We start from the raw sequence: 16,151 nt of genomic DNA, 5'->3' as shown, positions 1-16,151 counted from the left end.
TGGAGCTTTCCCTTGAAACAGGTACAGTCGGCCTTAACGCATCCTGAGTATGACGGTTTTCTAGTGTTTAAGACGAGCCCGTAGTGTCACTTTCATTTTGATGGGTTTAGTTTTAGCGGTTTAACTGAAACATTGTTGCCTTGATACCTTGACAAAATGGTCTAGTTGCTCACATATTAAAGAACCGTAAGGGGAAAAGCTGCATGGCGACAAACAAAATCTTATCATGCATACATGCAAATCCTTGTGAATTGTTAAAGACTCAAACTTTTTTAAACTGTCGAAAAAATTGAAGAAATCTGTTTACGCGAGTTCTCTTTCTGGTATCTATTTATTTCCTTCGTCCGCAAGTCATACACAGAGCCTTTGAAAATAGTCTGATTAACGCCCTGGCGAATTAAATACTAAAAAACCTTAATCCTTAAGCTAAATAGAGGGTTATATCATACATCTACAAGAGCTTTAAGATCCATAAATGGTTTACTTTGATTTCTTACCTTTATTCTGTCCTCATAAGTAAGAATCAAAATGTTAGGGTCGTCCCTTTGTTCCCACCAGCCTAACACGTGATCAAAGTGCAAACCAAACGTAACTGCAAAGTAGGCAAGGAAAAGCTTCTCATTAAAACGTACCAATTTGCTATTTATATTTCCTTCATCCAAACAGACCTCAGAAATATTACATTCCCAGAGCTTGATTAACTTTAAGTTTTATACGTTGGTGGACTCTTAACCTGCGAGCTCACTATGATATGTTATGTTTCGTTGATGGTATGGGTGCCTTTTCCAATCGACGATCAGACAGTCAGACATAACCGAGATTTCATCGTTTGTTTGTTTGATAGCTTCGCGTCGTGGTTTCCTACGCTTATCTCGTGTTCTCCCAACCTCCCAAGTGTTTACATCAGGCTATGTAAACACGGAAACCATTTTACATTTCTTTTATAAAATAACTAATGAAAGAGGAACGATACGCTCATGTAAAATGGTTTTATGGCCAATCAGAGCGCGCGTACTATTTGAGTTATTTTATAATTTTTCCTGTTTAACTCTCAAACGTGTCAGCCTTGGCACTCTTGTTGTGTTTTTTTCTCTACCACCGTCTTGCGGGAAGCTATGTTAGTGAACTGCCCATACGTTTGTCTCTTCTGAAATTTATTATCAAAGGATGTTCACTGAGTTGTAGAACCAATATACCTATTATATGTCTTAATGACGTAAAGCCCTTGTTCATGAAGAATGGCTAAGGGAATGTTACTTACAGTCTCCTGTGATAAAACGTTTGAACGCCTCGTCCCAGGAAGGAATTTCAACTAAATAAGGCATGTTGCGGTGATGATGATAAATAGACACAAGCACATCTTTGGGATTGCGCACAACATATATGTATCGAGGCTTGTCAGCTTCATCAGAGCCCTTAGGGACGAAGCAATAAGGAAGATGAGTTTTGAATACGCGAGGCTCAGGGAAGCGGGTAAACATTTTCTTGGCGGACTCGGGGTCTGTTACAGTATAGGGATAAGATTTAATAGGCAGAATAATCCCTTCCACAAAAGGCATTCGTTCATTCAATCGACGCTCGTCTATTTTACCATCATGAAGAATCTGCCACACAACTTCCTCAGTCCAAGTGGAGCCTGCGAAAAAAGACAACAGAAACTTGCAAAGTTCCAGAAAATGTACAATTCTGCCATTTGCAAGGAGAAGTGTGGATCGCGGCAGAGACGTCATTTCAGTCTTTATTAAAAGGAGGAGGCATTACACAAAAATAAGTCATTGCTATTGATGAGAGGCTAATAATTATCAAAGAGCTTATTTTCTGGACCTTGGAGAGTCAGTGCTTAATCGTTTGTAGGGAATCATTTCACTTAATTCAAAAGTACTGATAAAAAAGCCCTGTATACATAACTGATAATTTACGGCGAGCTCAACCTATACCATGCGAGAAGGTTGGCTTGCGCAACGGCCATATATTCCTCTCGTTACAATTTTTCTGGTTGTTACTTTCATTTATTTTTAGTGTTGCTTGTATCATCGTCGTTCTTGTTACTCTGCAATCTTGTAAAAAAAACTGTCCTATAGACGTAAGGGATAAAACGAAATGGCGAACGAGAAAAAAAACTTTGGGAAATGGGGTCGGGCCAACCGCGATCTAGGTATTTTCTCACGGTTCACTCCGTCCCAAGTCAAACTAGAATTCCTTTCACAATCACTTTGTGCTTCTATCTCAACTGAACCCAAACGTAGCCTTTTTGCCATGTCATTATTGTGCCCTTCGTTGTTACTGTCGTTGCCGTATGCATGTGCCGTTAAGACTACTCGGACTACTCTGAGTAGTCATAGTGACGAAGAGGAACCAATTAAGTACAAGCCAATAACATAATTAGTTCCCATGCCCAGTGGACTGAAGACATCAAAACAAATCATTTGTTGATTTACAGTGAGTTTGACATTTTAGAGAAAAGACCCCTGTCCCTTGTAAACGAACCTGATCTTGGATATGACGTAATAAAGATATCCTCCTTTCGGGCCGGCAGTTTTGGAAGAACGTCCACCATTTCTTTTTCTACGTCCATTTCCGGTGGAAGGAGAACGTCTCTTAGTAATTTCAGCGGTTTTATCCGGTCACCCATGCTTCTTTGAAGAGTTCGCAAGGGAAAAAGATTACACATGGTCAGACAAAATTTCTCTTAAACCTTTAACTCTGTAACTCCCAAGAACTCATTAGTAATTCTCCTTACTGTCTGCCATACAGGACTCGTGATGTTAGATTGGAGAAATTGGTATTGGATCAAGTTATAATTCCCTAAATATTGATATTTTTCTGTATTCTCATCTTTTGCCTGCTTGATGTTATATTGATATTGTAAGGATTTAAAATGTAACATCTCCTATTAATATCCATACATTATACAGCAAACAGGTAATAAGAATACTCAAACTTATCAGGTAGAAGTTCTTGTCTCGATCTAACAACAAATTCTTGTAACTTGTTTACGAGGGAATGTGTAGCAGCTAAAGGGGAGAATTAACAATCTGATCCTGGGAGTTAAAGGGTTAAGGCAGTTTTAAAATTTAACCCTTTCACACCCATAAGTGACCAAGAAAGAATTTCTCGTCACAATGTCTATACATCGACAAGCAGACATGTGTTGAGTAAAGAAAAATATCAATTAGGTTGAACTAATACCAAATTATCCAAACTAAAATCACAAGAACTATATGCCAGACAGTAAGGAGAATTACTAATGAGATCTTAGGAGTTAAAGGTTAAGTAAAGATTTGTTGATAAAACACTGTCAGAAACTATTTCAATGATCATAAAAGCAAAAAAGACTTCATGTTTATGTGAAAATATTCTTGAAGTAATAAGACAATAAAAACTTTTATGTAAAGATCTTTGTTGTGTGCAAAGAAAAACTTTTTGAATGAACATGAAAAAACTTCAATCGCTAGATACAGAACTACTTACTTACTTAACTTAACCTAACCGAAATAACGTGGACAACTGAAAATATTCACTTTGCTACTTAAAGAACATTACGTACTGAAAGGCGATCACCATAAATTATGTGCAAGTTAACAATACATTACAAACACAGAGTTTGGGGCCTATTAGCAATCAACACCACAATCTTGACTTGAGGATTGTTTTTTCAAATATAGCAAAACAATTTTTTTTCTGAGCGAAAATCGCTTCAGCGCTCAAACGCTAGCTTTGAACAACACCGAATATCAAAAATAGCACAAATTGCCGAGCTCGTCTTTTCACAAAATTTTGGTTCGAGGGTTTTTTTTTTTTTGCTTCGTATATTTAGATCAACCCTTTATGATAACAAAGCACATAAATTTTGTTTTTTTAAGGGTTTTTTTCACTTCAAATTTGTTTTTTGTTTGACACCTACTTTGACGCTACCGCCATGACCGGAAATATGCAACTTTTTATCTCGGCTGAGCGCAAAATTCCTACTTCTTTACCAGGATATTTTTATCTAGACTGATTAAAATAGGGAAGAAGAGCATGGAAATATAAAAATATGTTGTGGTTTCGGCGAACTTCTAGAATAGTCAGCCAACAAATTGCGTGCATTTTCGAAAATTCGACTTAACAATGCACATGGAGCGGTCTAAAATATAAACGAAACTTATACAACTTATGTTTGACGAGTGATTTGAGTCCATAAAACCTTTTTTAAGACTCGCAATAGGATAAAACATCATTAAATAAAGAAAAATCTTCATCTAGAAAAATACAGCCGCCGAAAGTTGACTCTAGGCTCTAGGCGACCTACTGTTTTGGTTATCACTCAATTAACGAGGAAGGGAAAAAACTTCAGAGGCAGGATAGCTATGACAAGATTCAGGTTTATTCAGAATAACACTAAGTTTCAAAGTCGAAGTTTTCGTATCCGTATTACTTTAAGTGAAGTCCTTTCCAGTTGATGTATGTGACATGTAATCAGATAATATTTTACCACGTGAACTAATTTATCTTAATGTCCTTTTTTCTGGAATTTATGAAACCTCACAAAATTGCCAGAAATTAAACATTGGATGAAAACCCAAAAAAAACAAGGTGGATTTTATTCTAAGACGATAAGACTCCTATGTACTGCCGTCAGGTCGCAAAGTAGTGTTGATAACTCGGTAACTTCAGTCATGTGCCACGCAACGTCAGGTTTGTCAGTAATAATCATTAGCTTACTGAACTATGTTATTTAAGTTCCTCCTTGATCCTTCGTCAACGTCGAAAACCACAAATTTCCGAATAGTCGTCTACGATTTAAGATTTGACCAGAACACATAGTAAATCAACCCGGTAGAATAATTCCAAAGACTTCAGAGTATACGCCATTCGTTCCCGCACCTAGGCCTAAAAGTGCACGGATGAGTTTTCTATAAATTAATTTTTTTCACACAACCTTAGGCAGTCCCAAACCCATCTCAAAGAAGAAGGACATATCTTATTCAGTATCCTTTTTCGGTCCTGGCATTTCAGAAAGCTCAAATGAATTTAAATCTTTTAAAGTCTTCATATTTTTCTCACCTCATCCGACTGTTCCTTCCTTAAGGCTGGTTTCCATATGATCGCAGACGATCGCAGATCGCAGATCTCAGAAAGTTCTGCGATTGTCTGCGATCATATGGAAACACACTTCTACGATCGTCTGCGATCGTCTGCGATCCTGCGATCGTGATCGCAGACGATCGCAGAAGATAGAACCATGTTCTATCTTTTGCGATAGAATATCCAGTATCCAAATAATCCAAACCGTCACAAATAACACCATTGACGAACTTGTGGAATTTCAATTTACCAAAATAGTTGTTTAAACCTTACATTGGGTCATATGATTCTTTCATGCATGAGCAATCTTCAACCATTTGTGATAGTTTCTTCACCAAACCTCTTTTGGTGTCTCTTAAGTTAGATGGGATTTCAAAATACTAGCACATTTCCCTGAGTATCTTAAACTTGAAAAATGAGAGTGTTTTCAAATTTTTTCACACAGCTTAGGCAGTCCCAAACCCCACCTCAAAGAAGAAGGACTTATATTTCACCCAGTACAATTCTTCAGTCCTGGCGTTTCAGAAAGCTAAAGTAAATGTAAATCTCTTAAAGTCTTCTAATTTTTCTCACTTCGCCCTAGTATTCCTTCCTAAAGGTCTACCACGCATAATCCAGAGCCCAAATAATCCAGACCGTCACAAATGTCATTAAGAAAGTTTAACATTAAACCACCTTGTTTTTTTCAATTATGGCAAAATAATATTTTTCCGAGCGAAAATTGCACCAGCGCTCAAACGCCCGTTTTTATCAACACCGATTATCAAAAATAGCTCTATCTCGGCTCAGCGCAAAATTCCAGTTTCTTCCCCACGATGTTTTTATTAAGACTCGCCAAAATAGGGTAGAAGTGCATGGAAATATAAAAACTTGTTATGGTTTCAGCGAACGTCTAGAATATCCGCCAACAAATTGCGCTCATTTTCGAAAATTCGACTTAACAAGAACATGGAACGGTCTCAAAAATAAGCGAAATTTATTCAGTCAACTTATTCGGCTTATGACTGCCGCGTGATTTGAGTCCATAAAAGCTTTTTATGACGTGTGATAAGATAAATCACCATTAAGTAAAGAAAAATCTTTATCTTCGTCTGGAAAAACAGAGCCGCCGACAGCTGACTCTCAGCTCTCGACGACTTATTGTTTTATTTATCAGTCAATTAATGAGAAAGGGTAAAAACTTCAGAGGCCAGGATAGCTATGACAAGATTCAGGTTTACTCGGAATAATACTAAGTTTCAAAGTCGATCGAAGTTTTCGTATTCGCGTTACTTATAGTAAATTCCTTTTCAGTTGATATATGTAACATTTAATCAAATGATAATTTAGCTTAAGGTACTTTCTTCTGAGTTGATGAAACCTCAAGTTCTCTCAAAGTCGCCAGAAATAAAATGATGATTTCATGAAAACCCACAAAACAAACCAGAAGGATGTTTTTCTAAGACGATAGGACTTCTGTGCGCTGTCTAATGTGTCACGCAACCTCAGGTTTGTCAGTAATAACTATTGGCGCACTGATCTATGTTTTTTAAGTTCCTTCTTGATGCTTCGTTAATGTCTATAAACCACAAGTTTTCAAGTAATTGTCTACGATTAAAGATTTTACCGGAACGCTTAGTAAATCAACCAGGTAGAATTGTTTCAAAGACTACACTGTGTGTACGAGACTTGGATGTTTTTTTCTCCTGCAATTCGTCCCCGTAACAAAAAGTGCACGAGTACGTTTTCCATCCATTAATTTTTTTCATACATTCTTTTGCAGTCCCAAACCCCACCTCAAAGAAGAAGGACTTATATTTCACCCAGTACAATTCTTCAGTCCTGGCGTTTCAGAAAGCTAAAGTAAATGTAAATCTCTGAAAGTCTTCTAATTTTTCTCACTTCGCCCTAGTATTCCTTCCTAAAGGTCTACCACGCATAATCCAGAACCCAAATAATCCAAACCGTCACAAATGTCAAATTTAAGGAATTTCAATTTACCGAAATGATTGTTTGAAGCTTGCATTGCGTAATTTTACTCTTTCATGAATGAGCAATCTTCGACCATTTGTGATAGTTTCTTAACCAAACTTGGTGTCTCTTGATTTAGATGGGATTTTAAAATGCTTGCACATTGCCTTGAGCATCTTAACCTCGAAATATGAAAGTTTGTTTTCAAATGCCATTTCGCAAAGGCTGTAGACATCATACATCACTGGATGCTTGACACTAATTTCGGACTATACAGCTACACTGGCTTTCTTGAACATTTGCTCATCTGTTTGCGAGGCATGCTCTTCAGCTAGTTCTTCACTATCATCAGGCTCAGCGTCATCGCTGGAAGTTTCCTAGCCATCTGATTGGTTTCTCTTAGCAGAGACTTGCGAAAAAAAATAAGTGGATTTGAGGCTTTGAAAGCCATTCCATTCTATTTAACATTCGTGTGCCATCAGTGTTGCGAGAATTGCTAGCTACTTGTTCAGGATCTTCCTTCCTACAAGTTTTTTGACCAATCAATAATCCATCTGGTTTATTTCATTTATTTTTTTTTTCTTTGTGAAAATTATATTTTATCTTTGATTTTTTTGCGCACTTATAACTTATTAACACAAAAGAGGGGACCTTTTAACAGTCCGGGCCATAACCATTTCTGGATACTTGATGACGTCACCAACATGGATGTCGTAGTGGGACATCGAGGAAACTCACTCATTACTTTATTCGAGCCCTAGCGACTTAGTTCCCTACCCATATCCCATGAAACCTTGCAAAATTACAGAAGACAAGCAATTACACACAACAAGCAAAGAACTGATGGTGGTCGCGATGACGAGAAGGAAAAATTCAGATGAAAAGTCGGGTGGAGGTCCATGTTGCGAAGGGCTCGATCGAGGAATAACCTCCATTTAGTTGAGGTTTTCAGGTATGCAACATTTTTTTTAATTCCTAAAAAAAATCTTTTAAAAAACTTGAATAAATTTGCTTCCAATTTGTCAAAATTCCAATCGAGTGCGCGAGGTTTTTGCTCGAGTGCACGAATGTTGAAAGTCTGTTAGTGTGCAAACTACCAGACGGATTCCTTTGTTCAGATCCATCAGAGTATCGTGTAAACCATAAATTTTAACCATACGATGTGGCCGACCAATTTAAAGTAAAAGGACAATTATTTATCGGACCTTTATAATCCTACATTGTGAATTTCAGATCAAGCCAACAGCATGGATGAACACATTCAGTATCTCGAGACACTTTGTTGTCTTTGTGGCACAAATCTACCACGGACCTGGGTCAGTGCTACAAACAAAGAATCTTTTAAATCGGAGCTCTGGATGAAATTTCGAATCAATGTCGATCTTGACATCAGAGAGATTCATTCAGCCAAGGCGAATGCACACTAAAAAATAATTTCAGGAAACCACGGATCTAACACATAAATGTGATTATCCAGCGAGTAAGTTCTCCTTCGGGCAAACATAAAACAAAGAGGTATTCGTTCACTGAGCTCTCACATCTTTAGGTATCGTATCCGGGAAATGTGCGATAAGAGCGGCATGAAGATGAAAATAAAGAAATCACATTGGTGGAAAGCCTTGCCGAAGTGTCTCTATTACAGCATTCCGGAAACAAAGGTTAGAGTTTAACTACACGAACTGATGAGAGTGAAATTTTCGTCTAAAACCACAAGGGACTTGTCTGTAATTGTGAAACTCGTTTAGAAACACCGCTCGTGCTTTAACATTTTGCAGTGATTACCTAAACAAACTTTCTATACAGGGTGTTCAAATCAAAGGGTAATTGTAGAGGACATATTATTACTGACTAAAAGCTGTAGGACCGAATTTGTAGTGTTCTGAGACCTAGATTCTCCCGCGAATCGATTAATAGCGCGCAAAATACCTAGTATGATTCTCTTGCATTGAATTCGATCATGTGTATTCGTCTTAATATAGATTGTGACTACTTGATTTTATTTTATCCCACTCATGTTTTTATTGCCGTTTATTTTCCAGGTATCATAATTTCAAGATCAAAGCTCCACGTGGAACACCGCTTGTTATTCAAAGTGAAGACGACGACACGTATGACTCGCATGCACTGGCTTGTCTTCTTCCACAAGAAATGGAACGCATTCCAGAGGCTCTACGAGAAGTCAAGATTTTCAGCAAATCGCAGAGAAAGACATACACTTTAGGAGATGTCAAAGGGCAGCAGATCGGCACGGTTCAGCACTTTCTAAACATACAGCTGCATGCTTTGCTTCGATGTGGCAAAATAACCAGGAATTGAAGGGTGAGTTACTGTTTTCTTGCTTTACTGTTACTTTTTCGTAAAGGCTTGCTGGACTGAAATTGATAATGTCTATTTAAAAATCGAAAAGAAGCAAGATATTGTCTTTCCTCGACCTGTACTGGAGAGAAATGAAATTGTCCCCATTCCGCGATCTCACACCTCACTCGTCCCAATTGTTATCAGTGCGCGTTATTTGGTTCAACTTTATTTAATTCGTTTTCTTGTAACCCAAAATAGGGAAATCAACGGAGAACGGACAATAACATCTAGGTCAAGCTTTACCCAGAAGTTCTCCAGATACAAACAGGCTGGCGGAGGAGCTTTTACTCCTGTGACGCTCTTGGTGGAAGGACCACAGCGTTACAAAGAATTTGTGCTAGAAAGAATCCGCTTTACTCTTCCAGAATGCGAGAATGTCGAGGACATGCATGTTGAATGTGTGAAATAAACGAATATTTTTAATGGTACCTTACGTCCAGTCCTTATTAGCGAATTTTGTTTCAGCTTACTACCTTACTACCGCATTACAACATGGCCGCCACAAAAAAAAAAAAAAAAAATTAGCTTATTCTTGTTTCCATTACCTTTCGATCTCACCCAATCACAAAGCTCGAAACCGATATCCAGAAATGGTTATGGCCCGAACTGTTTAATATATAAGCCTGTTCTCGTGGCGAAATTTTATTAGATTAAAGGTTACATGCTGTTAAGATGAACAGTTTCCAAATGAACAACATGAAATATTCAGAATAAACCTCAATCTTTACCCCTTTCTCATTAATTGACTGATAAAAAGACAATAGGTCGTCTAGAGTTGAGAGTCTGCTTTCGGCGGCTCTGTTTATCCAGATGACGATGGAGATTTTTTTTGTACTTAATGGTGATTTGTCTTTTCACAAGTCATAAAAAAGCTTTTATGGACTCAAAACACGCGGCAGTCATAAGTTGGCCGAATAAATTTCGCCTATTTTTGAGACCGTTTCATGTTCTTGTTAAGTCGAATTTTCGAAAATGCACGCAGTTTGTTGGCCAGATATTCTAGAAGTTTGCCGAAACCACAACAAGTTTTTATAATTCCATGCACTTCTACTTTATTTTAGCGAGTCTTAATTAAAAAATCGTGGGGAAGAAACTGGAATTTTGTGTCGAGTCAAGATAAAAAGTTGCATATTTTCAGGTCATGACGATAGCGTCAAAGTGGGTGTCAATCAAAAAAAGATTTTAGTGAAAAAACCGTTACTTATGTGCTATGTTCTTATAAAGGGTTGATCTAAATATGCGAAAGGAAACAAAACCCTCAAACTGAGATTTTGTGAAAAGACGAGCTCGGTAATTTATGCTATTTCTGATAATCGGTGTGGTTAAAAACGGGCGTTTGAGCACCGAAGCGATTTTCTCTTGCTTCGAAGCAGAAGTAAAGGTAAACCTTGCTTCGCTTATTATCATCATTTTCCGCTCAAAGGTTATTAAGCAGCGAGATTTATCGCGCGTCATCATATAACTCTAGACAGAAATTATCAGGCATACAACCTTACCTAAAAGCCAAATTGGACAGGCCGGCGAGTAGAATTTCTTCCTCGCGAAGTAATACACAGTAAAGACCTTACCTTAAGGAATGAACGATGCCCCCTTTTCGCAGATACCACCGGAAACACTCGTACCTTCGCACAGAATTTTCGCGGGATAAGTTCCCGCGCTTACCTGATGATTGGGACTTACTAAAATGATATTTTATACCGAAAGAGCTCCTTAGTATGGACGCCAGAAAAGTATTATAAAAATATCTACCCAATCGTTTCAAGTGTTAAATGATACTCTTGTATGAAATTAGGAGATCCTCGCAGCTAAGAACACTACTGAAACGAGTAGTTGTAAATAGGACCTGAAAAAAATTCCAGGCCCGTACGGGATTTGAACCCATGACCTCTGCCATACCGGTGCAGCGCTCTACCAATTGAGCTAACAATTGGTAGAGACTGGGTCCAAAGCTGTTCTTAGCTGCAAGGATCTCCTAATTTCATCTTTCCACCGCAGTGCAAATATGTGAATTTTCACATATCTAAAATCTTCATTCACTTGGATGTTTATTTGGACCCAATTCATTGACCAGCTCCCAGTTGGCTTATAAATATCTATTGCAATACCATTGCGATCCAAGGTTAGCGAATGGATGCCGCCCTTGAAAGTGTTTTCAGGAATTCAGGAATGTAGACTTCTCGAATTGCATGGGCAAGACACGTCTATGTATACCCTATCCTTTGGAAAACTTCGCCACGTTCAGTTTAGAGCGCATATGGTTCACTGAATCGAAGAATAATAAATAGCTCTCACCTCACTTAAGATGCTGCTTCAGAAAGGTCTCTTTCAACCCTGAATGGATCAACTGATTGCGAACGATCAGAGGGTCGCGAATTCCCACGTAGACTCTGTGACCCCCTTCCGCAGTATGATTTTATCGTGTCAGCGGTCGTCTCACTTTAGTAATAATAAACGAGGATCCGCCTGCAGTTAACCAGCGGTATCACAATTGATTACTCTACTCTGATCAGTTGGGTTCCGGAGTTGAAACCTTGCAGGATTTTGTTAGAATTTACGTTAAGAAAAGGCGAATTGAATGGTAGATTCAAAGAGGAGGTAAGTACATGGGTAAAAAGGAATGCTTTATTAGACAACTGCAAAACTTTTCCGTGTATAATTTTTAATACAGTAAAAAAGCTGAGCTTCCAAGGTGGCCATATATACTTTGCCGTTAAGATCAGGAATAGGTTCGTCTTCTTTAACAGTCTATTGGCCCATTGAAAACTTAATAGTTGACATTAGTTAAAATTAAGAACAAGTAAGCATTATTATCGTAAAAAATATGAAGCTTTTAGAAGCTGGCCAGTAAGGTAGTCTTGGCTTATTGCAGAAAGAAATGTAATGGTTTCATATTAATAATTAGTCATGGTGAAGAGCAGGTCCTTCACAATAACAGTTTGAGTTGGTGAAGGGGGGCCTCAAGTGTGATCGTATGAGCTGGGAAAACTTGGATTTCAAACTACTGCAGGGAGGGGGGAGTTGGACAGAAGGGTCTGAACATCCTGATTCCCAAAAGGCATACCCTTATTAAATGGCTCTTGCCTCTGTTTTATTTTCATTGCAAAAGTTTATGCAATTTTGCTAAAAATTTTACCCAGTTCCTGCCCCTCTTGCCTCCAGTACACCTCCCATCCCCTATTCTCATGGGTTCCCATCCCCCTGTCCCCCACCAAATAACTCTTAGATACTGGGAATTGCTTTTGAAATTAGGAAAGAAAGTGTTTATACACAAACCAGTGACAAACGTGTTATACCCGAAATGCAGTGGGTTTTTTTTTGTTGTTGTTGTTAACAGTACAAGGATATGAATTATTTAGAACTGGACCTTCTAAATTTTATCGTCAACTCCAATTCCATAATATTTTTCACAGGTTAATGCTTCAGCCATTAGTCTTGTAAATGGTTGGTAAATGGTTTATCAATCAGATTGGAACGTACAGGGTAAAAAAGGGCATTTTATCACGAGCTTCTGGAAGTGTGTCTTCAATTTTCTCTTCAGTAAGTTCTTGTTTAGTATTTTATCTTTTGCTTGTTTGTGTGCCTTTTGGTTCTTTCTTGTTTTCTTTACAATTACAGTGTCTGAAAATATTGGTTCCATGGTTCTTGTCCAAAAAGATGTTTAATGAACATGACATATCTATTTCATCAGTTCCTCAGCAAATGAGTGCTTAAATCAAGGAACATTTGCTGTGACTGTAACAAGGAAGTACTACTGATCACATTCAGTCGGTCAAATTTTGACTGACTTAAATGATTTGTCTCTTAACAGTACACCTCTTGGGCCCTTTTACTGCATATTCTTTGGAAAAAAATGATTTAAATTATATAGCTTACTTTAGAAAATACACTTTCTCACAATTTTTTTCCCTTGAATGTAAATTTCAACAAGCTGAGCCACAACTCCATCACATACTTTAAAAATGAAAAGAAGACTCCCAGATAGGTTGCTATTTGTGTGTATTTTAAGCGTATGATCATGGACAATAAAAGAAAGGATTTTGCAATGCTGTTGCAAAGTTCACTCCTAAACAACTAGCATGGAAGAACTGTCCGCATCTATCGCAGCCAAGCCAGTCTTCACTGTCATCCATCTGACACACCTTGCAAACAAGAACATCCCTTCCTCTGCCAAAAAGTGAAGTAAAAGTTCAAAATGATTACTTAATTCTCGATTTGTTTTTTGGGATTAAACACAATACACAGTGGTGATTCTAATGATAAGAAAGGCATAATTATTGTACCTCAAAATGTCATCGTAACAGCTGCCAAACAGGTTGGATAGAAGCTTCATTCTCTCAATAGAAACATTGACCTTAGTGATCGGTCTGTTATCACACGAGTTCCTGGCAACTAACAATAGATCTTACAGTTATATTATATATGATGTAAGATTGGTTGATGTAAAAATTTAAATATTCTGATTATGTTTCTTTAAAAACTGCAATGGAATGACATCATATTATTTTGACTGTTTAATGTCAAAGATATTGATGGAATTGGTACCTATGAGCTTACTTATCTAATGCTTTATACTACTCTAAAGATTACCTTACAAACAAGTACTCCACAGTTGAATCCATCAGTTTGCTGAAAATGGGGTGGCTCGAGGCATGCCCACTCTTTACTTTTCCAGCGTGTTTTGATGTCAGAAACCTCACTACAGAAAGATTGCAACCATTTTCATAAATGCTACTGGATATAGCTACAAAAATGAGTTATGAACATTGTCTCAATATTGGCCATTCATAACTATCACAACAATGAAACACAGGGTCTTGCTGGAAATACAGAAACTCACCTTATGTTATTTATAAGTCTGTACTGGCTGGGATTGGAAGCTGCTGTTATTTCATTTGGATGTTTGTTTCCATGAATAGGATCAATGTAGACACGGATAGATTCCTTGTTATCTAAAATCTTTGAACACATTTATTTTATGTCGTCAAACCGAAGTCCTGAGTCATGTGAACAATGTTCAATTTATCTAAAGAATATAATACAAATTTTAGAGATGACTATTTTATAAAAAAAAAATGTACAGTATGAATAGCATCCTCGACTTACCAGTAATGTCCAGTGATGTCCAGTGATATTCATTGGAATAACAATTTTTTCAATTCCATGGAACCTCTCGCCCATCCACAATCTACGGGTACTTGCCCCATGTTTCACCAACTGACAAAGGGTACTGTCAGCAGCAAGGATTTTTTGGTCGGGTTTGGTTAGTTTCCACAGTGTAGCATCAACGATCTACAAAGAGAAGCACAACGAATTTAACAACTGAAGATATACAAAATTAATCTTTCAAATAGTTACTGGAAAACAGTACTGCTCACCGTATCAGTTAAACATCCATCTACAAAACTAGGGATCTCCTCTTTAATTTTCTGTGTTTCTTTTGCAGATAAAGTGCCAGGAGGAAGAGTGGCTAGCAAGTCAGAAACGGTTACTTTGAATGGCCCTACTTCCAGTACGGAATCGCGTATACCAGTGTTGACTTGCAAGGTCTTAACTCTCGTCTCTGCGTCACACAACTGTACTTCTGACTCTCCTAGCTGAGAAGGCCTGTATATACACCACAACAGTAGATCAAAAGAATAGTCTAAAAGGTTGATAAATCGTTCCCTACTTAATTGATAGAATATTCGAAGAGTTATGATCACTGTCCTGTATTACTACATTCGATAGAATTATACCTTGGTGAGATACGAGCAGAACTCTCGTGAATTGTGCCAGTTAGCTCATCATTATCCATGTCGTTATCCGCATCATTACACAGTTCAAGTTCATTATCGTCATCAAGAGACACATCACATATCGAGTCAACCCGCAAATAAAACATTGGCACATACAAGATAAACGTTTTACACGTTGACATAAACAGTTCTTTCAATCGTTGTGAGAAAACAACGAATTATACCAACCTCTTCTAATTCCACAGCACTGTCTTTGGAATTTCCCTCATCCCTTGTCAAGTCTACAACCACGCCCCTGTCCTTCCTTCTCTTGCTGTGTCGTCTGCGTTTGGGAAGTGTCTTATGTTTCAACTTGTGGTAGTCTACCTCTGTAACTTTGAGCTTCTTTTTTGCAGGACTCTGTCGAAGAGGAAGGCCATTTTCAATAGAGGAACTTTGACGGAGATCCTTTAGCAGAGAATTCCACAGTCTCGATAGTATTCTCAAGGATAGCTGAATCATCGACCACGAATGTCGCTGATCTCAATTCATCGACTCTTTCCTGAAGGCGCTTCCTGAGCCTTTGAGTTATTAAAGGTTGCTTGTTGTCGTTGATTTTTGGCCGGGAAGAAGTGTCACTGGATTGAGCAGGTGCATCATCGTCATCGGAAGATGAGGCGGGGACTGTTGTTTCTGCACCGCATACTTGACTGTAATAGTCATTTCCCTCGTCCGTTGAACCTCGGTTCCGAGGTTGGTTGTTCGTCAGGATCGGCTTGATCAAAATGCACGGTGTCCAGAGTTATGAAGACGCTATTTTTGTAAGAATGCGGTAAGCTGTTAAAGCTCCACTCGTCAAAGAAGTTGAAAACAGCAAAAGTGTGTTTACAAGGGAAATGCGTTTTACGCCAGCTTTCACATTTGCAGCTTGGCTTTAACAGCTTGACAGAAAACAGCTTCGTACTGTTCGAACTGCTTTTGACGAGAAATTCACCCTTTTCTAAATTGACACATTTCACGTCATGTTCGGCAACCTCAGCAGCCCCAAAGTTGCTCCTGAGG

General features: G+C 38.1%; 1 protein-coding gene and 2 long non-coding RNA genes across 4 annotated transcripts in view; 2 read left to right on the top strand and 1 right to left on the bottom strand.

The window, feature by feature from the left end:
- The window catches only part of LOC131771071 (sulfotransferase 1C4-like), a 12,343-nt gene extending 661 nt beyond the window's left edge, over nucleotides 1-11,682 (bottom strand). Inside the window, exons 1-4 of the mRNA XM_059086828.2 lie at nucleotides 11,668-11,682; nucleotides 2,488-2,636; nucleotides 1,262-1,636; nucleotides 498-592 (exon numbers count right to left, since the gene is read on the bottom strand). Of these exons, the coding sequence (XP_058942811.2) occupies nucleotides 498-592; nucleotides 1,262-1,636; nucleotides 2,488-2,632 (615 nt within the window). The 5' untranslated portion in view covers nucleotides 2,633-2,636; nucleotides 11,668-11,682. The remainder of the gene's footprint in view (nucleotides 1-497; nucleotides 593-1,261; nucleotides 1,637-2,487; nucleotides 2,637-11,667) is intronic.
- LOC131771076 (uncharacterized) lies at nucleotides 7,675-9,644 on the top strand. Of its 2 annotated transcripts, XR_009339155.2 has the most exons (4): nucleotides 7,675-7,969; nucleotides 8,564-8,675; nucleotides 9,057-9,336; nucleotides 9,574-9,644. It is a non-coding gene; the product is annotated as an uncharacterized lncRNA (long non-coding RNA). The 2 variants fall into 2 exon arrangements; XR_009339154.2 differs by lacking the exon at nucleotides 7,675-7,969 and having other exon boundaries at nucleotides 8,330-8,675.
- A 176-nt stretch (nucleotides 11,683-11,858) lies between the features above and the next one.
- Nucleotides 11,859-15,587, top strand: LOC131771077 (uncharacterized). The gene is made up of 4 exons (XR_009339156.2): nucleotides 11,859-11,970; nucleotides 12,786-12,912; nucleotides 14,819-15,023; nucleotides 15,506-15,587. It is a non-coding gene; the product is annotated as an uncharacterized lncRNA (long non-coding RNA).
- The last annotated feature ends 564 nt before the right edge of the window (nucleotides 15,588-16,151 follow it).

The sequence above is a fragment of the Pocillopora verrucosa genome, chromosome 4 (genome assembly GCF_036669915.1).
Source record: "Pocillopora verrucosa isolate sample1 chromosome 4, ASM3666991v2, whole genome shotgun sequence".
Taxonomy (NCBI): domain Eukaryota; kingdom Metazoa; phylum Cnidaria; class Anthozoa; order Scleractinia; family Pocilloporidae; genus Pocillopora; species Pocillopora verrucosa.
Note: the sequence above shows the minus strand (reverse complement) of the source record. Positions and strands in the feature narration are given on the sequence as shown.